This window comes from Crocodylus siamensis, chromosome 14 (genome assembly GCF_052110815.1).
Source record: "Crocodylus siamensis isolate JL-2025a chromosome 14, ASM5211081v1, whole genome shotgun sequence".
Taxonomy (NCBI): Eukaryota; Metazoa; Chordata; order Crocodylia; family Crocodylidae; genus Crocodylus; species Crocodylus siamensis.
Window position 1 is genome coordinate 24,994,928 of NC_143408.1, and position 27,120 is coordinate 25,022,047.

At 48.6% G+C, this 27,120-nt stretch overlaps 1 protein-coding gene across 5 annotated transcripts; it reads left to right on the forward strand.

Moving 5' to 3' along the window:
• The first annotated feature begins 1,760 nt into the window (after window positions 1-1,760).
• LAYN (layilin) lies at window positions 1,761-16,894 on the forward strand. Of its 5 annotated transcripts, XR_016439154.1 has the most exons (10): window positions 1,781-1,892; window positions 2,725-2,748; window positions 3,915-4,212; window positions 6,938-7,095; window positions 7,632-7,670; window positions 8,044-8,100; window positions 8,960-9,043; window positions 9,541-9,643; window positions 11,276-12,639; window positions 13,843-13,981. XR_016439154.1 is itself a non-coding variant. In XM_090027415.1 (9 exons), exons 1-9 carry the CDS (start codon window positions 1,805-1,807, stop codon window positions 14,120-14,122), a joined length of 1,131 nt encoding a protein of 376 aa, XP_089883541.1. In that variant the 5' UTR covers window positions 1,781-1,804; the 3' UTR covers window positions 14,123-16,894. The 5 variants fall into 5 exon arrangements, 2 of the variants coding, with proteins under 2 accessions (XP_089883541.1, XP_089883540.1); XR_016439155.1 differs by lacking the exon at window positions 2,725-2,748 and having other exon boundaries at window positions 1,761-1,892; XR_016439156.1 differs by lacking the exon at window positions 8,960-9,043.
• Window positions 16,895-27,120: the final 10,226 nt, after the last annotated feature.

The window sequence follows — 27,120 nt, forward strand, 5'->3', positions numbered from 1 at the left end:
GTTTCTTGAAATGCTATAATTATTTCAGTGACTTTGTTGCTCACAAAAATCATCTGCAACAGGATTGCCTTGGGTGTGTCAAAATGTGTTTCAAAGAGCACATGCACTAAGGGAGCCCCAGAGAAGCAAGGCTTTGGCTGGCTTGCCTGATTTCGGGGTCAGAGCCCAGGTCGTGACAATTTAAATGCTCTGCTTTTTCATACGCTCAGAGTCATTGAAAAAAAATTATACCGGTTAAAAGGTATGAGGTGGTTAGAGGCTTATGCCGTTTCAATGACACTTCTTGCTTTAAGGGTTTTTAAAGGATCTTGAAAGTTCAAGGGATTTATGGGATTTTTCAGAAAGAATCATTCAATTAAATGCAGGACCCCCTGCCCTTCAAAACTGTTCTAACATACTGTAGAGACCCCAGTCCTGGGGAAAACACAAGCCCGTAAAATCTATAAAATGGCTCATGTGAGCGAAGTTGCACCACATGTGCTTAGGTGTTTGCTGGATTTGGGTTCATTCAGCAAGAGGCAGGAAATGCACAAGTGGAGGTTTTTCAGAGCACGTTCACTCTGCTGCATTTTGTATCTTGTATCGTTTTATGGCATACATTTGATGTCCATACAATTATACAGCCTGTGAGCAGTAGTGTTCACACAGCTGGGACCCTGGCTTCTGCATTTCCTGACACCTGGTGAGTCCAAGCCTGAAGCTTTCATGTTTTGTAAAGATTTTTTTTTTCCTTAATTAAATGCTTCGATTTGGAAAAAGCTTCTCTGTCTGACTTCACACAAAGGAGCCTACAGAGCCTGCTTTCTACTTCCAGTCTTTGTTAAAATCAGCTCCTTTTGTCTTTTAACAAAGTCACCCCCTTCTTTTCTGGGTCAAGAAGGGAGCAGAGCTCCGGCAACCCCCTTAGGCTGGTTCCCTTTGAAGGGCTGCTGGTTGTAGCGGTGGTGGTCTAAGGCCACAGGCAGACAAGGTTCTTTGGGTAGATCTTCTTTTAGACCGACTAAATAGCTGGAATGCTCTTATATTCTTCCCCAGTTATTTGTCCGAGTTTCCACTTCTTATAAGCTTCCTTCTTTGTGATGTAGCTCAGAGGGCACAGCGTGGGGCTGTGATTCAGGTAGCCCGCACTGGCTGCTCCGCCAGGTGAGCCCAGGCACGCCGTTTCCCCTCTGTGCTGCAGCGTTTGTCCCCGGAAACGAGGGGAGTGCCAGGCCGGCTGTAGGAAGCCCGCTTTTTGCTGTCACGCGGCGCCGGACGGGGCTCGCCGCTGTTTGGGAATCACGAAGCGTGACTTGAAAGCTTGCAAAGGCCAATTTTTGCAGCTATTTACTTGGCCTGATAAAAAGGGCTCACCCCCCTGCTCCAACTATTGAGTTGGTCTAATAGAAAGAGACGGCATCACTGCTCCATGTCTTTGATGCAATAAACCGTTGTTTCCACCATTTCGCTGCTCCGGCTGAGCTAGTAAGCACTGCTCCGGTTCCTGAGCGGGTCTAATAAGAAAACCCGCACGCTTGCTCCAGCTGTGTAACGGCGGTGACGGGAGCGACCGCCCCCTTGTTCCCAGGCGGGGGTCGGGGTGCCGAGGAGGGTCGCCTCACGGCCCCGGCGCGCGTCGTGAGGTAAAAGGCGCCGGCTGCGGGCAGGAGCAGGCCGCGGCGGCGAGCAGGTGCCGGAGGGGGCGGGGCCGGGGGCGGGGCGCTCCTCCCCGGGGCGGTGTGCGGGCGGGCGGGCGCTCGCGGCTCGGGCGGGCGGGCGGCGGCAGTGGCAGTGGCAGTGGCAGTGCTCGGCGCGGCGCGAGGCCATGGGGCCGGGGCGGCTGGTGGCGGCGGCCGCGCTGTGCGCCGCGCTGCTGGGCTGCGGCCGGGCCGGCGGGCCCAGGCTGCTGAGCGGTGAGTCTGCCCGGCCGCAGCCCCTGGAGACGAAGCGGATCCCTTTGATTTTGCCCAACTTAAAAACAAGTGGGAAACGGGGTTTGAGCAAGACCCCGTCGGTGGGCTCGGAGCCGGGTCTTGCAGCGGGGTCACGGCCGTCTAACGCTGAGCGACATGCAGGGACCCGGGGCTTGTTCCCTCGGCAGCCGGGTGTGCAAGGGGAGTGCAAGGGGCAGCCTGCATGGAGCGTGCCGCGGTGGCGGTGGCGGTGGCGGTGCCTGTGCCCCGAGCCCTTTCCGGACTCGGCCAGGGTTGGGAGCAGCGAGCTCCAGAGATGGGCGACACGTACTTTCTGGCCCCCCCTTCAACTGGCCGGCTCCCCTCTGGCCTCGGGGCAGCCGGACCTTGCGGGCAGTTCTCTGTCGGGCTGGGGCGGCTCCGTGGCCTGCCGACTCTGAGCCTTACCCGAAGCTCCTTGAAGTTTTGGATCCGGCACTTCGCAGGTGGTGAGGAGGCAGGGATTAAAGCTGGGGGGAGACCCAAGCAAAGGACTGTTGTTTCGTATTGACAAAAATTGGGTATGGAGCAACTCTCCGTTGCCTAATCGATAACTCGCCACACAGCAAAGTCACTATTTGGACAGCTAACTTGTAGGGGCATCTGGGAAGTGATCGGCTGCATTCGATTTCTTTCTTAGCTAAAAGCAATGGCGAGTTTGGCCGCGCAGACGCGGATGTTCTGCCAGTTTGTGGGAATAGCTCGGTAATTAGGCATTGATGCTATTCCTATACAGTTCCTGCAGATTGATAACGATTTGCTATCTGTATTTCCCCTGTTGCTTGCCTGACAGCAGCGGACCTGTTCCTCAGAGGAGGTAGAGTATCTTGTCTTTTCCACCAATGCTGCATGCCTGGGAAACTGTCCGTCGAAAATGCAGTCTGTGTAGAGATGCACTTTAAATGAAGTTTTATAGCACCCACCCGCGTAACTGCTTTGGGACGTGTTAGCTGTCGCTACAGTTTCAAACATCCCGCTCTTTACTGGATTTAAATCTCCAATGCAGAAAGCATTTCAGTTCTCATTATATTAGTGGCCCAGCTGAAGGGTGCAGGGTCGGAAAAAGGCAGGCAGGCTTTTTTTTTTAGAAACATTGGATTATGATGCAGAAGTTAAGAGCAACCCATCCTTGATGCATTTCTATTTACACTGCCATTGCTGCTTTTTCTTCTGCGACTGCTAAATGTTTTCCCCCTAGCTTACCAGGTTGTGTACATCACATGCTCGAGAAGAAATATTTGTTCTGTAAAACAAAATTTGTTTCCACTGTTTGAATATGTTGGAGTGTTTGGTTATAAAAAGTTCGAGGACACCATTTATAGCCTAAGCATGTCTGCTCGCTTTGATCTGCACTTTCCTTCTTTTACAATCAAAATAAGCCTCGCTGCTCCATGCATGAGCAAGACGTTGGCTTGTGGCCATCTGAAAACAGTCACTGTTTACTTCCTCAGAAGTGAACGGCACCGCAGTCTGCAACAGTCTTACCATGTCAGACTGCATGCGTGTGTGTCCAGCTCCCCAAACTTATTCTGCACTTCCCAGGGGGTAAATAATTATTATTCCTGGGCCTGCAACTCTCTTGGTGAGTTTTTAACCAGTTAAATTCCTATCAAATGGCACATAATGGAGCATCTCTCTCTTTTTGTAAACAGATTTTGGGTCACATTTGCTCACTGGCCAGGCATTCCCTCTGTGTAGGGAAGTGCAAAAGGTCTTGTATTGCAGAGAGCACCTGGTGAAGCAGGGGAGTCCCGCATCAGAGAAAGCAGCACTGTGCAGACCGGTCTAGACTAGGGTGTGCAGTAAGCAAAGTCTGAAAATGCCCAGTTGTGCCTCATTTATGTATAAGGAGGGGGACCGAGAGATTTTTATACAAACTGCTGCAGTGTGCAAACGTCACCCGGCGTGAGAAGGGATGGTACCTGCTTGCTCTCTGTGCTAATGCCCAGCGTCTCTGTAACTAGCTTATTTTCCTCTCTGCAGGACAGACAGTTTGCCGGGGTGGAACTCAACGCCCCTGCTACAAGATAGTGTACTTCCATGACGCCTCGCGGAGGATCAGCTTTGCCGAAGCTCATCAGGCCTGCAGAAGGGACGGCGGGCACCTCGTCAGCATTGAATCAGAAGCGGAGCAGAGACTGATTGAAAAATTTATTGAGGGGCTCTTGGCTTCGGATGGAGACTTTTGGATAGGCCTGAGGAGGAAAGGGGAAGACGTGGATAACAGCACAGACTGTCAGGACCTGTACGCATGGTCTGATGGCAGCTTGTCCGGATTTCGGTAATGGTAGTAGTCTTCTGTACGCTGCTTCTGTGTTGAGCCCCAGAGTGCTACAGAGAAGCACAACACACCAAATCCAGGATGAGGCCATGTCGCTGCCTTAGCGCACCAATAAACACACCCAAGGTGTGCGCTAGGGGCTGTGCTGTGTTGTCTTATCCAAGATCTGGAGCATGCCAAGGTCCTATCCAAAGCATGTACAAAGTGGTGTTTGATCCTAAGTGGCAGGACCCCTTTGCTCCCCCGCACGGCGGGTCACACCCTCTGATTACAGCAAGAGAAAACAGGGCTTGAGAAATACAGAGTTCATGGAAATCCTTACAGGGCTTGATATGTGTTTTGCCTTGAAGCAAGTGGACAAGGCTTAAGAAATACAGAGGAAATGGAGATCCTTACAGGGCTTGGTAGGATTTTTTGCCTTGAAGCAAGGGGGTCCATGAATATTTCTGTAATTATGCCCTTGTAATACTGTGCTACAGAACACGATCCTGATACATTCCTAGCTTCCACACACTGTTTAGTTCTTATCGAACCAGAATGTGTTTAGCCTTAAAAGCCAGGCCTGCCTGTAAGGCCCAGCTTTCTAGGAGATCAGTAAGAATGAACCCATCAGCAGTTTGTGTTTTCTGGGTATAGAGAGAGAATAATTTATACTCCAAATGCTGCCAGATCCCTGAAAGCCTGAGCAACAGGAGGCCAATACTGCAGTGAATTTGCTGGTTCAAGAAAGTTTTGCCAAAGAGGCAGTTACTGCAGAACTGCTAATTAAAGTTACTTAAAAAAAAAAAAGGTGAACGCATGGGAACTATTCCCTTCATTATCTGGCAAGTTTTGCAGCTTTTATAGTGATCGAATCATCTACTTCATTAAATAGCCCAACGGTAATTAAATATTTTATGGCATCACTTAACTGGGTATATACGGCAAAGTCTTAATCGGCGTTCTTCTGTGTGCATTAAAATATCTTGTCGATTATTGCAAGATCGATAAGCCACAGTAAGGGAAAAGGCCTGCTCTTTTTTTCTCGACTTCTTAAGATGAGTTTGTTGAGAGAGTGGAGGAAAAGCAGATGTTGGTATCTTCCAGCAAGCGGAGAGGAGCGTGGTGCATGTGCATATTGAGATCAAGGTGAGGCGAATCGTTGGAGAAAATGCTCACCCTTTAGGTCGCAGCAAAGCCAGATGTGAGAACCGGCCTCTACGGCTCCCCCTGTGAACTGCAGGTCAAGAGATGGGCCGGATCTGTGGCTGCGGCTTCTGTGCAGCTTCTGTCCTGGGCTCCAAAGAGACCCTGTCTCAGGGGTCGTTCTCCTGTACCCTTTCTGGTCCGAATCCCTGCAAGTAGATGGTGGCAATTTGGGGCTAGACCCCCTGCAGTTACGAATGGGCAATGCTCAGTTGACTTCAGTTGCAGGACCTGGGCTGTGCCAACTTATTTCCAGGGGATGTGGCCCAACGTGGTAGGTCGACACTTTTTTTTTTTCTCAATTAACTAGTATTTCCTCTATAAAATCACCGTTTGTATTAGAACACTGGGATTCACGTAGGTTCACGTTTGTTTTTTTCCATCGAGAAACCTGTAATACAATGAGCAAAGTTGCATATGCTGGAAACCAGAATTGGAAAGAATGCCTTATAATGAATGCAAGCCTTTTGGTTTGACATCTGTCCAGTAGTTTCCCTTGTGAAATAATCTGACAGATCTGGAATTGTTTCTGTTTTAGGGGCCAGGTTTCCACATGTGCCAGCTCCTTTCTCCCTTACTCGCAGCGAGTGAGACAGAGGTAAACTCTGACCGATTCTGTATATTTTTAAGACAAAAAAGATTGAGGCCAGCGAGCATAAGTCTTGTGGCTACAAGACTTGCCTAATGTCTCTTAGGAGCTCTTGGATACTGAACTCTTGAATGAGCGTTTTGCCAAAGTCCGGCTATATAAACTTAAAAGTTTTACTCTTCTAACAGTGTAAGCGCTAAAATGCCGGCACAGTAATTGGTACATAATGGAGGTGCTAAATAACAAAGGAAGGCTGCCAGTGCTCCATTTGGAAAGCGCTGTCCTTTTTCCAGCTGCAGTATTTTCTTATTGCTGGAAAAAGCCTCACTCTCAAGACGGGTTTTTCATTTTCGTGCATTTCTAGCCAGAGGAAAAGAGATTCTGCATCAGCTTCTTCACTTCCTTGGAAAACGGAAATTAAAATTGTGTAGGCAATGAAGATTTATGATCTCTGGCCTCAGCTGTTTTTGCCCTAAAATTGCAGTAAACCTTGAGTTTACGTTGGTTTTACTGTGAGTAAGGGAGTGAGATTCTCAGCCCACATCGGATTCCCCTGGGCTTTAGTACCTAACTCCCTTATGTCCTTTGACCTCCCTTTCTCTTCCAGCTCTGAGATCTCTAAGTGGTATTCAAACACTCTCTTGACAGCAAAAAGTCATTTTGTTAACCAGCTCTGCTTCGGAGTTCCCGTCCTGTGAAAATGTCCTTTCCCAGCTGGAAAGGACCTCGAGATCATCTGGTCCAACCGGGGATTGAACCTGCAAATTTGGTGTGAAACAACACACCGTTCTTTATTATTAGCATTAGCATGACTCCAGCGGATGAGAGCATGCATGTCAAGCCGTATACAGCTGTAGTTATGCTATCACTGATGCTTAGGGTCCTATGCTATGTTCCAGGTTTGTAGGAAGCCGCGTCCTATCTGACACAATGTTTGGTTGGTTTTCCTAGGAACTGGTATGAAGATGAGCCCTCCTGTGGGAGCGAAATCTGCGTTGTGATGTATCACCAGCCCTCTGCCCCACCTGGTGTCGGAGGTCCTTATATGTTTCAGTGGAACGATGACAGATGCAACGTGAAGAATAACTTCATTTGCAAATATCCTCTTGGTAAGGAGCTACCCCGCGTTGTGTAAAAATGACTGTAGTCTTGTTCCCAAGGGAGGGCATATTCTGACCAGATGACATTGTCCCAGCTTATCTCCTCAGTACAGGGAGACAAATGCATTTACATGAATAAAGTCCTTTAAACAGGAGGGTCTCAATACTGCCTTAGTTAGTGGCCTTGTGAGAATGGACAGACTTAGAGACTCCAAGAGTTTTTCCAAGGACTTTGTAAATGTTCAGAGTTGTTTATGGACTCCCAAGGGAGGTGGTGCTCTCCACTACCTTGGGGGTCTTTAACAGGAGGCTAGACATACACCTGGCTGGGATCATCTAACCCCAGCACTCTTTCCTGCCCAGGGCAGGGGGTCAGACTTGATGATCTACTGAGATCCCTTCTGACCCAAACATCTATGAATCTATGAACTGTGGCCTGAGGGCAGAGCACGCCTTTACAAAGGCCAACACAAGGTTCTCTCACTGGATTTAGTAGACTGGGTGATTCTAGTCAAGCATGTAAACGTGTATTGTTTTTTCTTTAGACAAGCCTACAAGTGCCCCGGAAGAGGACTCTCATGTGGGTAAGTCCCAGATGCTTGTGTTTGGGGCAGGGAATTGGTAAAAATATTCACTTCCATTCCTAAATGCATAGATCTCGAGAGACTGAAAAGCCACTGCACAAAGAGGGTTTCCTCCTTTTAGCGTTTCCTTCTGGTTGGCTCCTAAACCCGATAGGCAGCAGCCTGGCTTGACATGGTGTTGGTGCTGGATTTGGAGCCCATCGCCGTGCTGTGGAGCTCGCATCCAAAGAAGAAAAGATTAAAACATCCTGTTTGCAGATGGCAGTGTCTGAATCCTTTGTTCTCCTTTCTTCATGACAACTTCTTGAGTTTCTCCAGTACTTAATGAATATATACAATATTAACCGTGGTCTTTTACCTTGTGTTGTCTTAGGGTCTCTGAAACCAACGTCCCCAGAAGAACCGATCAAAGAGGAGACTCATGTAAAAGGTAGGCAGCACGTTCAATGGCTAGTCGTACCCTCTCCCTGTAGACATGCCTGCAGCTTCCACTAACCTTGAATGTTGAGCTGATTATTCAGGTATCTAACCATAAACGTAGAAGTCTGAATCTAGACACTCATGACTGAAAACTTTGTCTGGCGTCTTCATAGCTTCAAACCTAAACTGGTGGTTGTGGCTGCCAGACAAATCAATGCCAAAGCTGTACAAAGTAGTTTGGACCTGCAAGTATGACCTTTAAATTAGTAATTTGCATTTGAAAGGTCAAAGGCATCAATTTGGTGCTAGTGGACTGACTTCATCCCTTTTGCTGCGTGAGGGGAGAAGAGGACTGAAGTTGGATGTATCGAAAGTTCAAACATTAGCCTGCCTATTGCTGAGTAGAGGCAGAAGGAAATTTGTTACTTGGTCATTTAACAATACTTCCCACTCTGAAATTGCTTCTGATGGATGCTTAGACCTTTCAGAAGACACCAGGTCTCATGCCTTAAATCCATCATTACCTTCACAAGATTAGATTGAGTGAAATGACACCCAGTTGTCCAACTCTGGGAATATGTCTAACAAATTAGGGCATTTACAGTTTGGCTTAAATACTGCCCTTTCCCCTTCCTGTTATCTCTCACATCCTGCTGGAAGACAAGTTATCCTTCTTCAGTACTGCTGACATAACTTGTACTAAATATATTTGGAGATTAGACATGATTCTGACCCAGTCAGGCAATTCCTATGTTCCAGTATACATGCAAAAAGGAAAAATGAGGTTCCTGTATTCCCAGCTGGGAGATTAATATATCCTCCAGTACTTAATAAATATATACAATATTAACCAAGGTCTTTTATCCAAGATGTTGTCATAGGATCCCTGAAACCAACATCGCCAGAAAAAACGATCAGGGAGGAGGCTAATGTAACACTTAAAGAAGCCAAAGGTAGGCAGCACGTTCAATGGCTAGTCATACCTTCTCCCTGTAGACATGGCTGCAGCTTCCACTGACCTTGAATGTTGAGCTGCGTATTCGGGTATCTAAACATGAATGTAGAAGTTTGAATCTAGACACCCATGATAGAAAATTTTGTTTGGCATCTTTACAGCTCCAAACCTAAACAGTTGTTGTGGTTATTTAATATATAATAATTAATACTGTAGTATAGTTAATATAATAACATACAGTAATTAATATAGCTCATATTCATGTAGCTCAGTTTGGTCTGACTTGCTATGCTTGAGTTGGGAGATCGTTCTGTAGGTGAACTGTCACTGTGAGATGGGGGGATAGCTGCTGATAGCTCTGAGTAGGACTGGGAAATTTTTTCTAACATTAAGCAGCACTGCCTTAGACACCTGTTGATGTCTCTGTAATACTCTGTGCATGCAAAATGCATTGCAACCTGGATAAAAGTTGTAATTTCATATTTTTCCCTCCAGAACCTGTTTTGAGTCTTGCCTATATCTTAATCCCCAGCATCCCTCTGCTCCTCCTCCTGATGGTCGTTACAGCCATCTTCTGTTTTTGGCTTTTCTCAAAGAGGCAAGTGATATTGTTGAGCAAAAAATGAACCTTTTTGTGTCTTGTTTGGCCCAAGAAACCTTGTTGCAGTTAGCTGTAGACTTTACAAGCAAGCCCAATCAGTGCAAGCAGGAGAGTTCAGAAATGTGCAGCTTGTCTGAATAACGCTTACAAAAGCAGTATGGGCTTTGCATGTTGCAGTGCTGATATAGTAAATCTGTTAGTTTTTTTCAGATTATAACCATGCAGTATTTCTGGCATCGCACAAACATGTACATAAAATGATAGTTTGGGAGTTTCTCCCTAGAATTACCAAATATCATTTGTCCAGATTGTACCTATAGCATTTTATTTTCCTGTATCTTCTCTTTGCTTTCCCCACACAACTGCACAGAGTCACTCTACCCTTATCACTGCTCAGTCTTTAAATCAAGATGAGGACTGTACTCAAATTAAAATGTTATGAAGAAGGTGCACATGAGACTCCCAGAACAACATCCACTGTTTTCCCAGCAGTGTTACTGAATGAGATGAAAACAGCTAAAGGCTTCTTGTGTTGCTACTTACTGTTAATGTGTGTAATGCTATATCTTTTACTGAAAATGTATTTAAACTCTGCCTCCTACCCTGGTCCACTTGCAGGCGATGCCAGGCTATTCTTTGTTGAAGAGCAGGGAATTGTAGGTCACTAATTCAAACACGGGCCAAAGTGTTAGTGAATGAAACTGTTTACTGGGCCATGTAAAAATGCCCTATTCCTACTGGCCAGGTGAGATGGCATGACCCACACTGAAATTAGTACCCACATCAACAGAAACGAAGGAGTGAATGGGCCTCAGAGTCCCATTTCTTTTCGGAGTCGAGCTGAAAAGACAGGAACAGAGAATACAGTTAAAGCACTGTTTGTTCTGTGGACCAACTGCTGCATCAGGGAGTTTTCAGGAGGAAACTGGGCAAGGCTGTTGCGGGGGTGGCGGCATTCAAATATAAGGGCAGATTAAATGGATGAGCAAAAGAGTAGGAAAAGGAAACAGGAGTGGCCGGTAGTTGATTTCCCCAGCTCCTCGCATTCATGGATCTTAACAAATTGTGTGAAGGTACATGGAGATGCTCTTAAACTGTCCTAACATTGTTTGACTGGTCAGCACCTGGCGCCCCATTTCAGACCAACTAGAGAATCGGGGGGGATTGTTCGAGTGGGTAGTCACATGCTCAGATACTTCAGCACCTTGGCCAGCACCCAGTTGCTGCAATACCCATGGGCACCCGATGAGCTCATGCCATCGGTATCCTCCTTCCTGGTGCTCGTAGAGATGTAGATCCAGAGCAGGATCCCATCGTGTTGGAGCTGAAACCTGGTACCTCACAGTCCCACTTCTCTCTTGTCCCACTCACGTGAGGTCAGAATGAGTAAGTCATATGAGCAAAGTATGATAGGGAAATTATCAGACCAGTAATGCCTTTGTTGCAGCTGCAAATAAGAAATGATGTGTCCTTGACTCCAGGCTGATGGTGGTAATGATCCTGACATGCCACCATTCAGCATATTGTTAGAGATGTGCAATACTGTTCTGTGACCTGTCCCTTAGAAGAACAGATAAGGAACTGTCTTTTTTTTTTCTTTCCCCCCGACGTCCCTCCTCCTTCACTAAGGAGACAAGACCGAGTAGATGCAAGTCCAAAGGAGCAGGATGTCTGGCTCTCTCCCCAAAGGCCAAACAGTCCCAATCTGGAGATTTACAATGTAATTAAGAAACAATCAGAAGCAGATCTGGCTGGAACCAGGCCTGACACTAAGATTTCCTCCTTCCATTCGCCTGGAGACAATATGCTGGACAACCTCTCTGGGGATTATGAGAACGTGGCTGTGAACACTTCTGAGAGCGGCTTTGTGACATTGGCCAGTACTGAGAGTGGCTTTGTGACCAACGAGATCTACGAGCTGTGCAGTGACCGGGTGGGGAGAAGCAAGGAGTCGACCTGGGTAGAAAATGAAATATATGGTTACTAAGGAGACTGGAAACCCTTGGATGTGGATGATGCAGGAAATAGAAATCAGAGTTATGCAGTGATAATGGGCACGAAAGAGCATCCTAGTTTCAGATCTTCCTTCTGCTCTCTCCTTCCTTTTCTTCTAGGGACACAACTTTTTTTAAACAGTCAAACTCAACGCATCTGTCTCGCTTTGCATCCAACGCCCTGTTCTTTCAGAGTTTTGGTTGCTTTTTCTGTTGGACATACAAATTTCCTGAGCTCCAGACCTGATGTTTTTCTATGTGTTTGCAACAGAAAACACAATCCACATCCCATTTTTGTATGGTTTAAACGGACCTCCCCCTAAGGAAGTTGTATGTCACTTGCTGAGCCATCCTTGCTTTCTCACAGCTGCTTCTGAGACTGCTGCTGTGGTTCGGAGTTGATCATTGTTTCCACTGCAATGGTGGTTTAGTGAGAGAGTTTCTCTGCTGGCTGGTTTGCAGCCGTGACGCTCAGGCACTTGTACGGGACTTGATAGTGTAGCCTGTGCTCCATTCCCTCCCTCCTAGTTTCATGCAACCTGAGACATCTCAGACCCAGCACTTACCACTGTGCCAGGCATAAGGCTTAATTTTTTGAAGTAGCTAGAGAAATGAATCATTTCACAAGTCTCAGCAGATGCTCTGGATTCATACAGCTGATCCTTCCACTGCTCTTATTCTTCTGGCAAGACAATGGCAAAACGAGGATGCAAGAAACACCTCATTGTTGCACATGATGAATGGGTCATTGCAAAGCATGTTTAAATGGCCTTAGAAGTTATAGCAACTGAATGTGGGGGGGTGTTGAGTCTGTGTCATACCTGGCCATCTAGAGATATGTAACATGCCCTCTGTGACCAACTAACACCTGGTTCCTGTAGATTAAATGTCCTGGTGCTGTCGTAGTCTAGATTCCCCCTTCTGCCGGGGAGCTGTCCTGGGCTCCACGAAGACTGTCTGGGGCTGCTCATCTCAGCGTGAGCGGGGTTACGAGACAAGGTGAGGGAATGAAACCGGACTCAAAATCTCATTGTGAAGTATAATGTGACACTGTGCAGTAACTGGTGATGGAAACAGCTCTGTTGACCTGTTGTCAGAGTAACCACAGCTACCCATACACCGGGGTTAGAGATATGTCAGGGAGAAAAGACAGGCCCAGGTTGGGTGTCTGCTTCTGGGCTTGAAGGCGATGGTATGGGTCCATTTTTTGTTTAAATTCCATCTTTGGAGCAGCTTTTGTGCCCTAGTAGCAATGTTTCCTGGCCTGTCTCCAGGCTTTGAATTCAGCATCCAATCATACATTTCTGGATTTCTTAATTCCCCAAAACTTTCTTTTCAGAAACCATTTGGTTAAATTCAGCAAAAGTTTGCCTCGCCATATAGATCTGAACCTACCCTGAAATACTGGCAGTGAACTTCACTGCTGCCCCATGTTCAATCGAGAGCGTGCTCACATGCTCGAGAAAAGAGGCCTGCGGTCCTGACTGGACCAGCTGAATCCGTTCAGTTGGAGTGGATGGGATGCTGCTTCCTCAACAAGGGAAGAGGGACATGGGTTAGATAGGCAAGGGGCTGAGCTGGATGTCAAAACGTGGCAGGAAACTTCACCAGAGCTGGGGGTGATCCAAGCTGTGAGTTTGGTTCTGCCTGTTATGGCCATGAACTTCTTCCACATTGGCATCTGGGGCTGCTATGTGCTTCTCTTTTGATTCCAGTCCAGCTTTCTCTTAAGTGAAACTATATGCCAAAGTCCCTGTATTTCATAAAGTACCATGTAAGGCGAAGCACCAGATGTTTCTGTGAGGCAGGGCTTTGACTGAACCATGTGCAGAGAAGGTGAATCCAGTCCTAAGAGACCAAGTAAAGATTTTGTGTTGGATTTGCATTTCTGCAAGAGCTCATTCTTATGTAAAGGATTACAGATGTCAGGAGATGACCCGGTGCAAGGCCCCTTTACATAGCTGCATCGTAACTGCGAATGTGGCCCAAGCTATATGCCAACAAACCCCGAATATGGAAACAGGAGAGACGAGAGTTAGCCAACCTCTGTTATCAAAAGCTGGAAGTAAATGAGTGAAGCAAGATGGTCATTCATGTACAGGAATGAATTTATCACTGCTTGAATCTGGGATGGGTAGAGCCGGGTCCTTTCACACTTGGCTGCTTTCCTTATCGTTGTCTCTGTTTCTCCGTTGTTTGCAGAATGTTTCATGGGGTTTCTAAGCATGTGGAGGAACTCCAGGGCACACACAGTCCAGAGAGATGGTGCAAGGGTCTGTCATCCCTGGACATCCAGAGATATGCCAAGAGTCTGCAAGAAATCACCCGAGGCTGGAGTTTGCATCCAAATCTCCGCCAAACCATATTGGGATCTATGCGTGAATATAAAGGAGCTGTGGCAGGTCTGTGGTTGAACTGGATTCCTACCTGGAGCAGAGAAGGGAATAACATTGTACAGTTGAGCCACAGGGATGTGGCATGAGACCTTTGTTGCTATGTTAAGCACTGAAACAGGCTACGAGACGATGAGCAGAGATGTCTGGTACCTATTTTAGTCAGCGCCTGGTGTGTTCTGACACCTTTTGAAGCACAATGTGAGACAGCCCCTGAATCATGGGAATGAGATTTAGGTCTCACAATGGAGGGACACCCCTTACACACACCTCCCCCCCACCACACTCATATCCCTTCACTTTTAGCATCTCGTCTCCTCTTCTTTGTCCAGAAGAATAATGCAAATCCAACAGTCGTGTGGGTGGCTACCTAACATGAGCTGGAGCATCAGGCAGCCTTTCTCGGAAACTGCTGAAACCAAGACCAACAGCGTGCAAACCTTGTGGGTCTGTCAGCAGGCAGGGATTTGCTGAGAATGGCTGGCCTGTGAGTTTGAATTTGTGACACCCCAGAAGGGTAGGGACCAAGGAATCACTTTTTTTTCCTGTGCGTCCTTAAGAGGCAGTGTCAGCCCTGAAGCAAGCTCTGTTCCATGTGCCGGCAGAGGGGCATCTTCCCAAATACCAGCTCATTTCTAGCAGCCAGGCGTCATCACGCTAACCAGTCCTGTACAGCAACCTTATCTATAGCTGTTGGGTGAGGTGCGCTCTGCTGAGAAGCCCATGAGTAAGGCAGGGTGGGACCAGGGAGAAAACACTGATATTTGGGTTTACTATTAACTGGCTTACTGTTTAGGGTTTGACCATCTGTTTTCTGTTTGTGGGGGTTTGTGCATAGTCACAATGTGTGGATCGGTAAGCAAGGTCTAGTGTGCTCCATAGGAAACATGAGCTAAACCATGTGGCAAGGTCCCTGTACTGCATGTTAGGGCTGCAGAGAGGGGCTCCAGTGTCAAAGCCAGACTGTCCTGAAAACTAAGATTCCTACTGAATTAAATCTAGAAATACGTATGCTCTGAGCAGCGTCCCCTCCCCCAGGAACTGGATACTTGATTCCATTTCTTCGGGGCTGGCCCCACTGTGCATAGTCGGAGGACTGCAGAGGGGCGGTTTTTATTGGACTTGCCTGTCTAGAAGAGTTGGCAGCAGGACGCTGGAGCCAGGCCAGGTGTTTAGGCTGCTAGGCAGCTGAGAGAGGCAGTTTGGGTTTGGGAGATCAGTGCCTGAGCTGGATGCAGAAGTAATGGCCATTAATGCAGTGCTTAATGATGTCACTGAGAGGTGCATAATGTGGAATACATTGCTGACACCCCAACGAGACGGTAAGACACAGTCCAGTTTGGAGCTGTTGTTTCAGGCCTTGCAGACTTGAGCAGACGCAGCACTGCCCTGGTGTGCACGCCATTCACCTCCAGTTTTCCTTGCTGTCTCAAGTGCTTGAAGATGTTTAGACTTTACGTGGGAGTGTGGATTCAGAGCACATCCCTACAGCATGGGGCAGCTCCTGTGGCTTTGGAGACAGGGAGAGGAGCATTTGTAGGAACAGCTAGACTTCTGGATGAGGTGAGCCCTGCCATTAACACTCCAGCTGGGAGCGTGTTCATTGGGCCGGTTTCCAGTGCCCTCTGGGAGCTTTTGCGTTCGCTCTGTCCAAGTGTGTCTAGCAAGCAGGCTGCTGCAGCGTGGGGTTAGGTCATTCTGACTCTCGTCTCCACTCAGTCCTGGAGGCTTGAGCTGCTTGTTTTATGTTCTTGTGTCCAGTTCCTGAGAGGAGTCCACCGCACTTTATCTTAGCTCCACACAAATGGTTTTCTTATTCCAGACATGGAGCTGATTCCTAAACGTGGCATGGGGCACATCATCATGAGATGTTTACTGCAGAGCTGCCTCATTCGTTCTGCAGTAAACGTCTCAGCATCTACACGTTCAGTCCTATTAGGCTGCAGTAAACTAATAAACTCAGCATCACATAGTGCTAATACAAGTACTACCCTTCTCTGGAGTTTTTGCATGTGCAGCAACATGTGTGTAGGCACTGACCGGGCTGGCTGGGGCAGAGGGTGCTTCAGTGCAGGGCTGCCTACCAGCTAGCCTCGCACTGGAGCACCCACATACCCCAGCCAGCCCCTCTGCAGCACGTTGAGCCAGGGTGTGGGCAGCCCAGGGCTAGCAGGTTGATCCCCCAGCCCCCTGCCAGCTGGGGCTGATCTGCCCCAACTCAATGTACTGCCATCCCAGGTGCACATGCAAATGCAACCTCCAAGAGTAATAAACTCACTAAAATTTATTGCTTTGGATTAATTGCACATACAGACATATTGAGTTTGAATGTTCACAACTGGTCTAATAGCAAGGTTGGGGTGTCAGATGGCAGCTCCTTGGTATGGAGCTGGATATGGTCTATCCAAGGGAGGGGGAGGAAGGACTAGTGCTATCAGTGTTATCATGAAACTAGAAACACAGTGTCCAAATCCTCTCTTTGCCACAGTCTGATCTGGGCAAGTCTCTTAAGCTATCTGAGCCTGGTATCTCTAGCATGTCCTTTCCTCACGGGGGTTTTGTGAGGCTGAACGCATTAAAGATTGTGAGATGCTCAGAATCTGGGTGCCAGGGCCATGTAATAGCCCGGCGTGTTAATTGTGTTGTCCACTCAGGCTTTGAGAACATCTGGAAGCCTGCTGAAAGTCGGTCATTACATCAAGTTTTGGCCAGGAGTCTGACTCCACACATGGTCGGGTTGAGCAATTTTGGTGCCTGCCACTACTCAAAGCAAATGATGTTTCTTATTTATAAGCTGTTGGATCTCGTTCATCCTTTTTGAAATGCAATAAAAAATGGTGAAATGCCTATTTATGCATAAACGCCAAGGCCTGATATTCTGCACTGGTTGCAGTTCCATTGAGTTCTTGCAGCACTTTCCATCCATAATTTCAATGTAGCATATAAGCCGGTGTCTCTCTTGCTCGGTGCAATATGTGCCTTCCCTGATGAAGCTTCTGACGGCTGAACCCAGAAGGATGTATGCTGGAAAGCAGGTGCCGAGTGATGGTTTCACTGCCAGTAGATACAGTTAGACCGGAGTCTCCAGAATCATGGAGACAGCTTGGGCTTCTCCAGCGACTCTCAGGTGAGAATTACTTAACAGCCCTCTCTCATCCAGGAATGCCTTATGACTGTCATTCATTCCCCAGACGACTGTTACTAATTAGGAGTCTGTGCTAGTGTCACGGGGAGAGGGATTAATTAAGAAGATTTCCCATGTTCCTAATAGTCTGCACATGCTGTACAGTAGGGGTGTTGTGGGAGTCTGCTGCCAGACTCCTGGCACAGTGACCATTATACCACAGAAGAGTGGTTTTCAACCCCAGAGGGTCCACAGACTATGTGTAAGGGGTCTGCAAAAGATGAATCCAAGATATGTGAATACCTGCACTTACAATTCAGAGGGGTCCACACCTCCATTTGAAATGTTTTCAACCTGAAAAAAGTCTGAAAACCACTGCCCTAGATGCATGGAAAACTAGCAGGCTGAAGCAGCACAGATGCTATGGTGCAGTGACTGCAGCTGGAAGACGTCTGAGCAGCCTGAAAACTGCACCTACTCTATACCCTGTTTGCACTTAGAAGCCATTTGGGGACCTGGATGTCAGGTCATTGATCCACTGAGATTGAAACCAGGCAAGAGAAGGGGAGAAAGAAAAAATGTGGGAAGAGTTGCTAACTGGGTATTTACAGCTCCCCAGGTAAGTCTCCCTGGCTGCATGAGGACAAACTAAATAACCCATGTGTTACATATGGCAATGGAGTGAGACCGACCACGAGGGGTCTAAAATGTCTTCTGCAGCTGACAAAGTTTGTGCAAAGTTTGTTTTTTCTCCTATATGAAAAAAAAAACCACACAAAAAAAGAGAAAAATCCCCAAACATGGAATTGAAGCAAAATTCATTCGCAGAAGCCACCAGGAAGCAAAGATGTGCCAAGGGCTTTGGCAGAAGGTGTTTATGTGGGAGAAAAAAAACAACAGAAGTGAGTGCAGGACGTGGCTGGGAGTTCGATCTGCCAATACAAACACGGCGGGAGCCAGCTCGGGGGCTGTGCGCCATCATCGTGCTTTGCAAACACTGCGATATTTGTCACTTGGTTCGGCTGCCTCGCTCTGGGTGTTAGGGGGTGGGATGACAGGCCCTCTGGTTCTGCTGTTCATACCTAGCCATCTGAGAGCCTGTCTCCTAACCCATGCCTGCTCCTGGTTAAGTCTGTGGTGCAGGATGGAGCCCTTGAGGAGCAAACCTAGCCTGGTGAAGAAAAGCCACAGCCTAATGTTATCCTCCTGGTAGTCATCTGACTGGCCAACTAGCACTAGGAAGGGAGCATTCACAGACTTGTGTTGGCTGGCTTCCTGGGACTCATTATAGCAATTAGTGTCTTTCGGTAAGCAGTTGGATATGTGTGTGCGCTTCATCCACAGCTTGACCCTGTGCTCGTTCTAGGCAGCCTATCAGCACCTTTTGACTCCTGGGTTTTTTTCCAGGAATGAAGAGCCTAGATCTCAAGCCAAATATCTCAGCATAAGGATGCAAGCACTTAAAGGTCTATTTTGGCGAGTCAATAAGTATCCTGACTTTCTGCGGTCGCAGTCCTCTGCATGCCCTGTTTGAAGTCAGCGGTACTTGCCTCCTGGTAATCAGCCCTGCCACAAGTCGGGATGCTTATTTGACTGTCAAAATCTGGTTCTAAGTGGTTAACCTTTGTGCGGGAATTGAAATGCTGCCTAAGTGCCTGCAGTGTTAAACTTCTCCAGCTCCCTCCGTTTATGTTCGGCTGGGCTGGATAATGTTCCACTCTGCTCATGCCTTAGTTCTGTTCCCTCCACTCCAGATCCTCCTGGCTGGCTGTGCTGGGCTTGGAAGTCAACAGTCATGATCTTGGAGAAGGAACACATTTTTTTCCCCCTACCCAAAGAACAGCAAAGCAGTCTCATGATGCACGTACACATCCTCTCCCTCTTGGTTTAATTTGTGCTAAGAACTGGATCTCTGCAAGGAGCAGCTACTCTAACATGGATTTTTTTTTTAATCCAAATTCTTAAAGGAGGCCACTTGAGGTTCACAAGGGAACTGAGCACGCACCAGGCTGGCTTTCCCAAAAGGGCTGTTGTTAATGTGTGCACAGCCGGTCCTCCCCTTGTTGATCTGATGGCAGTGCACGTGTGGGACAGGGATGTGATGCTCTATGTAGTGGCCTTGGCTGACCGAGGAGGTGGTATCAGCCATACTAGCATAACCCTCTGGAAATGGATGGCCGGGGAGCTTAGGGGGTGTGGTGTTTTCTGAGCCTTTGTGTGGTTTGAAAACCAAAGGATTGAGGTCATTTTGCAGCATTTCCTGCTCTCTTTTTTTTTAATGTACTTCATTTAACACTTGGGAAATTACCACGGTACTTGGGCACTAAACTGCCCATTGCATCGATGGAGGGAGAAAAACGCCTTCAACAATGACACTGCCTTTTACCTTTTACTTTCCATTTTGTTGTATGTTTTTTCCTTCCGGAGCAACTTTGCCTTTGTTTGTCATGTAGCAACTTGTAATAAACAGCCGTTCCTTGAACGCTGCATCTGTTGTGATAAGTGGTTCACTCCCCCTTACAGTTGGTTGGAGTGGCAGAGACGATCAGCATCAGAGCTTGGGAAATGTCACTTTTAAAGAGAAAGGGCACTTAGTCCATTGACTGGGGGTTTCTGTGCGATTCTCTTCCACCCTGCCCAAGTCCTTGAAACACTTGCCACACACAAGGCAGGTCTTCTTCCTCCTCCTCCTCTCTGCTGATTCTTGGAGCTTAATTTTAAGGCAAAGAAGTTGGCTTCCAAAACAGATGCATCAAATGTTTCACGTTCTCAGGGGAGGACACATGCCCCTAGATACCCAAGTACCACTTAGATGCCTAATGGGTGGAACAGGATCCAGCCCTAAATGTTGTTGGATGCTTGGATTGTACCCTATGTGGCAGAAGCTCTCTTTGCCCCGATGTCTGTGCTGATGGCTTCACGATAACCCCCAGCACCTGGAGGGAGATCCAAGAGCTGAGGAGGCCCTCACCTGACATAATCCAGAGGCAGGTTGCAGTGGCACACAGGATAGTGCCATTGCCTGGCAAGCTTGGCAGTCCCAGTCTGAGCCTGGCTCTAGGCATTTCGCTGGTAGAAATGCAGATCCATGAATTTCTACGTCCTTGTCAAGGCCTCTGCTCCTGGAGGTCTCGCAGCTGTTGCTGCAGGGCCACATTAAATGTTTGGATGCCAAACCACTCGGTGTAGACAAGCCCTGCAAGTCTGAGACCATCCGGGGGCCAGGTGCTTATGTCAAAGACAGGAAGTGTCATTTGGAAGCTATTAAGCATCTGTGATACATGTGCGTACCTCCGCACTGCGCCTTGTAGGAGCAGGAGCGCTGTCATCTTGGACTGGCGCTGGGCGAGAACAAAACAAACGCTTATTGAAGCCAAACACATTTCTAGTAGATGGGAGGTTTTTCCGTTGCCTCTGGACCAGCAGCCCTCGCCATCTGGAAGGAGTCAGGCCCCAGCCAGCCTGCCAATCAGCCTAAAAATACCTTCTTGCTTGTGCATCTACGTGATCCACCAAGAGCAGGCAAACGCAGCATAAATAAAATCTGCTCCAGATTGTTTCACCGGCAAAGAAAGGCCAAGCTAAAAATGATCGGAAGTACGATGAGAAGGAAGCATGAGCTCACACAGTCCCTATCTCTGGGGGCGGCACAAGACTCGTGTCACCGAGAGCTTTGGAAAATGCGCTATTTCGGTCTTATTTTAAAGCATCGAGGAGTGACGCTTCCCCGGTGCTCAGGAAGAGACTGCTCCACAGGGTGGATGTCGCATCAGTGCAGCTGATGACTAGCAAGAGGGTCCCTCACCGGCATCCCGTCACTCCTACGCTTGCAGCACGGCGCCAGACTAAAAACTCCTCCCCACTGTGGTTTTCAGCCTTGATTAACTGGGCTGTCCCCAGCCCCCCCGCCCCCCCGGCCCCCGCTAGCTTCTTTCATTTGAACAGTGGGGCTGGTAATGCAGTATGTGATGGTGATGGAAGAGCAGTCCAGTGTGCACCCTGCTAAGGTTGCTGCATTGGTGCTTCCACCTCTTGCGGTGTGCGGGCTCTGCTGTCAGATTCCCCGAGCCGTTCCTGGCCGACCCCACCTCAGACGTGCAACCAAAAAGCATCTGCAGGGCTAAGGAGGTGGTGCATGTCCTCTGACTTTAGCCTTGAATGCAGCATCTGCTGTGATAATGGTTGACTGCCCCTTACTGTAGGTTGGGGTGGCAAAGGCGATCAGGTAGGGGCTTTGGGTTTATCGGTTTCCTTCTGGCTTGGTGCTGCTGACAAGTCTTTTAGGGGGAGTGCTGAACCTAGGGAGAGCTGTGCCTACCTGCTCTTATCCTGCCAGCCGCACTCCTCCTGGGCGTCACGTTTTTCATGTACAACAGTTGGTCTCTCAAGGTTGGACGTACCCATGTTTGTAATTGGGGGCGGAGTGGAGAGAGCGACCAGAGGACAAGATAATCGAATATTCTTCCTTGATGTCCTTAGGATAATACATCTTCCGAGGGGTGGAAACATTCACGAACCTTGACCGCTAGAGGGCACGTGTGCTCCATGTTTTATGGCTTTTGGATCCTTATTGGACTCCTGTGAACAGTTGCTCAGCATTTTGTTGGAGATTACTCCAAATGTAAAAAAATACCTCTTAAAAGCACTTGTCTCATTCTGCATGAAGAAGACAAGTTAGTAAAGGGTGGCAAACAGAAACGGCGGGGAGATGCTTTCTCGGTTGCATTTTTTTCCTTGAATGTGATTTGAAGGCATTTACTTTTAGCCTGTTCATCAACACAAAATTGTCCCTTGCTGCATCATGAGTTTTATGCAAGTGAAGGTTCCTGTTGCAAGCACACAATCTAACTTACCGAATACTTGATTTGGGGCACATTTATTAAGGTTTTGCAGTGATAAAAGTAGGAAAGAGGCCACTGAAATCCTTTGCTACCCAAACGTATCTACATATATAACCAAGCAGATTCTCTGACCTAGAACACCTATTGGGCAATGTTTGGTCTGAACCTTAGGGTAAGTGTTTTGCAATCTTTAGCCTGCTGGGTGTTTTGTAGTGGAAGAGAATTCATCAGAGAGAACCGGTTTAGGATGCTGCAGTTCTTCATTCATCGGAAAGTGCAGGAAGGAGAAAGGGAAGTCTGAGCTAGACAGAGTGAAAGGCCTGGCTGGCAGCATGTTTCTCTGGAGCGGGGCTATAGTTAGCTCGCATCAGTCATCGGAGAGGGTGGCAGTCTGACTAAGCGGAGCCGTCCATTAGTCATGAGCCGGAACTTCTAGCAGCTTTCGGGGAGATAAAGCAGCAACACCCGGCTGCTATCCAAGGCAGGCCGAGTCAGTCGTGTCAGCCCAGCATCAAACCCCACAGCAAAGATTCTGCAAATAGCATCCAGGAGGTGGCCAAACCTTCCCTTTATCTGCCGTGTGCTTCTGTTCCCACAGCCGCCTGGGCACCGAGTGACTGTTTGATTTAACCGCTGGGGTATGCTTCGCTGCATGACGTGCATTGCAGCAGTGTGCTTTATCAGCTCATGCCCTCCTCTTTCCTGATCAGGCATCCTCTTGGTCTGAGTCTGCCTTAAATTGCTTCACCCCACACACCCAGATGGGTCTAAGGGCTGCAGCTGTATCCTCTCAATGACGGGCTTCGTAAGCCTGTGGCTCCCTTCGGCTGACCTTGACTGTCTGGAAGAGGGCAGGGGCTGAGAGAGGAGGGTCACCTGTGGCGACACGGGTCAGGCATAATGAACTCTCTAGTCCACACAGGTGGTCTCTGACTTTGGTAGCACGTCTATCAGACACAGCCTCTGTGGTAGGTGTCTTATACTGGGGAAAGTAAAAGGAAGTAATGGGTTATCGATAAATTATCTGTAGCATCTCTGTTCTGCTACGGATGGGCTGGAGTGAGGCAGAGCATGGCATACCGCCACAGCTCTGTATGTTCCTGGTGAACACTTCCCACGCTTTTTCTCCCACATGCACTGTCTGTGAACTCTGTCAGAGGCCTCTTGAAGAGTTCAGGTTCCCTGCTGGCTTGAGGGCAAGGCACCAGTGACCTTTTCTGCATGCTTTTCCTCTGTGTTAGGAAAGTTTCCAGCTCTCAGGAGATGGTCTGTGATCTGTTACCAAACATTCAGTTTTCCTTCTCTGCTGAAGACAGTGACTGCAGTACCAGCAACAACTTGTGGTGTGAGCACTTCTGGCCATTTGCTGAGATAGTCAATCAGGGCCACGGCATCATGGGCTCAAGGGGGACATTGTTAAATGGTCCCATGAAGTCAGTCACATACTTTTTCCACGCTGAACTGGGGAAAGATGTGGTGATGATGGTGTGTGGATCACAGAGGTCTTGTTAAGTGATTGACAGGTAACACAAGATTTTAGAGCAACCTCCATCTAAGCATCCATTGCTGGCCATAGTTATAGAGCTCATGGCTGTTGGTTTGTTCTAGTTCATATCAAAAGCAAGGTGTCTGTGTTTCGCCTGTAGCTCCTCCGCAATAAAAAGTTGGTGTGCCCCACATAGCACACATCCAACTAGGGAAAAATGGCTCTGCAGCCTAACACATACCAGCTAAGCTGGGTCTAGGCATTTGGCATTATTTGACTGTTGCATTGTCAGTAATTCTCAGTATTTGTTGAGCAAGAAGCTTTGAATACTCCTTTGGTCAATGCAGAAATCATACTTGTGAGAACTGCAGTTACTTGCAAGCAGGAATCTGGTGACAAAGAGGCGAGAGGAGCGCAGCGCTGTCACACTTCTGGTTCCTGGCCTGTGCTCCTCCTATGCAATCCCACCGCCTGCCCGGCAATGCGCATTCCTATTTGGCCGAGCCCTTTTGCTTTATGTGTGCTCTGTGCACAGTTTAAAGCTGTGGTCCAAAGGCAAGCCCCACATTTTTCTGTAGCCTATATACAAAGTAAGTGTTTCCCTTTGGGTGACTTTCTCAGCTCCAGCAAGTTCTCTGAAAGCAACTGAACAGTCTGTTCGGTGTTGTCATCATGGATCTGGCTAAGTTTGGCTCCAGATCTGCAGTTTGAGACATGAATAGTCATTACAGAAGGTAATGCAGGAGTGCTAGGGTACTGACCAAAGCTTTTGCCATTTCAAAACTGGCTTGCCCAGCAGCTGTCCAAGATAAACGTGAGGTCCATAACAGTCAGGGATGCACTCGGTGATCCACACATCACCATTACAACCTGCATTTTCTCCTGATTCAGCATGGAAAAAGCTTGTGATTGACTTCATGGGTTCATTTAACACTGTTCCAGTTGAGGCCGTTATGCCATCACCCTGATAGACTACTTTAGCAAATGGCCGGAAGTAATACGTCACGAAAGTCTATTCTACAGCTGAAGCATAGTTTGAAACAAACCTTGCATGGAAGACCTTAAAAAAAAAAAAAAAAAAAATGCAATGTTTGAATGTCTTGCTCTGCTAATACCTTTGTAATTGCAGCAGCCCAACCTAGGGAACGTTTTGGTGCATTTTGTGAAATGATTTGCCCAAGAAATACACCATGTAGACAGCTTGATTGCAGGCCTGCCACAGTGACGCGTTCTCATACGGCCTGTAAGTGTGCATCATGCTCTTCTGGTGTCTTTCCAAACACGCCGATGCCATCCAGATAATACCGAACTCCAGACCGGTCATCGAGGACCACCGACACCATTCCCTGAAGAGCGCTGCATGATGAGGCACGCCTGCCTGGTCCTCACTTTTAGCACAAAAGTCCATCTCTGTGATAAATGCCATGACATAACATTGCCAGCGGTGTACATGCTGTAGATTGAGATCTGAATACACCTTTGCTCCACCAGGTTCTCCAAACACCTTCATCTCTATGTGGAAGCACAGGACTGTCAGCGCCGCAGGCTTTATCTGAAGTGCAGGCAGCAAGAATACCTCCAGTCTTCGTTTCCTGTTACGATGGGTGGGACCCGCTCAGCACATTGTTTCTTCAATTATGTCATTTTGTTCCAGTTGTTTGAACTTTTGCATCCAGCCTCTCACAGAGTGGTAAGTGGGGGGGTCATACCGGCTGTATGGGGTCATGGTTTTCATTCTGTATCTTTGGCAGGGCCGTGCACACTGCTAGCAACCCCATCGTTGCCCTGGAGCAGCTGGAGTTTGTGAGGTTGTGGCTTGACTGTACTGCCGTGGGATTCCCATGCCCATCCTGCTTTACCTCCCTTCCCCTTGAGTCGGCAGCAGCTGCCTGGCTGGGCTGGTTCTTGCTGTGCCTTGCCCCATTGCTGTTAATGTAACCGGAGAGGATTATGGCCTTCCTACCCGAGTAGAAAGTGCCCTGTGAGGCGAGGTAGACTGGTTCCTCTGGGAGTGGATCCCAAACCATTTCATCTGCCAGACTCGCACGTATGGCCTAGGCCTGCAGATTTGCCCTGTGCCTGGGCACATGGGCATCGTGCCTGGTGTTCAGCAATGGCATTTGCTTTGGGTTTGAAGAAGCTCCCTCCTGCCTGGAGCGTGGTGACATGATTTCCACCTGGGCCCCCGCTCCCGCCTCGCTTGCTGTCCTTGGCGGAAAGGGGCATCAGTTGCTAGCGAGCCCCAGAGTTCAGACACAGCCTCTGAATCAGAGCTTCCTAGATCTTACATGCTGGAGCCTGCAAGTGAGAGAGGAAGGGGAAAACACAACCTGGGCCACAGCCTGTTCACTCTCCCTTTCAGCATCTGCTTTCTGCTACTGCGCGATGTGGGGTTTTTATGTTACGAATGTTTCTGAGTCTTGGTCCAAATGTGCAGATCTCACTTCCCCTTGGTTTTGTGGCTCAGTTTTCTTAGGCAGCAGCACCGCTTGCACATGGGGCCAGACCCCCCCCCAGCAGCTTGTTCAGTTCCTCATGATTGCAGGCGGCTCGCTGGTGGTGGGGGAAGCTGATGCGAGTTTCCTTGTCCTGGGAAGTGTTTCAGCCGCCGGGTACCCCCTCCCTGGAGCCAACCTGTGTGGCACCCCCACTTCCACTTGCTCAGCAGAGCAGGCGGTGGGTGCACACGGTCTACGAGGGACTGCAGCCCTGCCCGGGGAAGATCCAGCCTCAGCTTTAGCCTGGACCTTGCCTGCCAAGGCCGATGCGATTTCACTCTGAAGGGATGCTGCCCCTGTGGAAAGAAAAGCTGGGCTAGATGGACCTGCGGTCTCACCCAGTAAAGGACAGCTCTTTTGTCGTAGTCAGCAGTCCCTGGGTTCGAGGATGATCTCTGCCGTGGTTCATAGATGGGTCTTGAGGCGAGTCCAATCTTCGAGCCAGAGACCCGGCTGCAGACATTGCAGGTCTTCCTACAGGGAAGGGCAGGCTGTAGGCTAGGATTTCTCTGCTTTCCCTTCCTCCGTTCTTCCTCTGCTTCGAGGATGAGATGCTTTACCTCAAAACGGGATGCCGCTTGGTTGAGGTTGCGGCACCGCTGGAGCTGGTCGGCAGCCAGCTCCTCCCTACTCGCGACATCGGCACCCGCGTGCTTGAGGTCTGCCATCGGGACGGCCTTGTAGCGTTTCCTCTGGCCGTGGGGTCTTCCACGAAGGAGCGATTTCCCAACGGAGGCACTGGCGCACCGGATCCGTGCCAACGTTCGCGCTCAGAGGCGGCCATGGAGGTGGGGGAGGGCCTCGGGCTTCTTTACTCTTCGCTCCATCCAGGACAAGCGCACACCAACTGCAGACGAAGGGCGTTTGTGCCTGAAAGCTTGCAAAGAATTTTTCCAACTATTGGCATTGGTTTAATAAAAGAGATCAGATTTACCCAAAGACCCTCGTGTGCCGGTGGCCTGTGTCCTGCTCCTGCCTGCGCGGCATCTGGGTGCCGTGAGCGTGGTCGGGGCAGGGAACCCTCCACACCAGCCCTGAAGGGGGGATGTGCGCAAGCAATTGTGCAGGTCCCCTTTGCACCAGCCCTGGAGGGGGGGACGTGTGTGCGTGCATGTGTGCAAGCAAGTGTGTGAGCAGC

What these genes read in the sequence shown, in the direction of transcription:
- LAYN (XM_090027414.1), top strand. Translation starts at nt 1,805, where the DNA reads ATGGGGCCGGGGCGGCTGGTGGCGGCGGCCGCGCTGTGCGCCGCGCTG. An exon ending in CGGGCCCAGGCTGCTGAGCG is followed by an intron (nt 1,893 to 2,724) that starts GTGAGTCTGCCC and finishes CTTGCCTGACAG; the next exon opens with CAGCGGACCTGTTCCTCAGA. An exon ending in GGACCTGTTCCTCAGAGGAG is followed by an intron (nt 2,749 to 3,914) that starts GTAGAGTATCTT and finishes TCCTCTCTGCAG; the next exon opens with GACAGACAGTTTGCCGGGGT.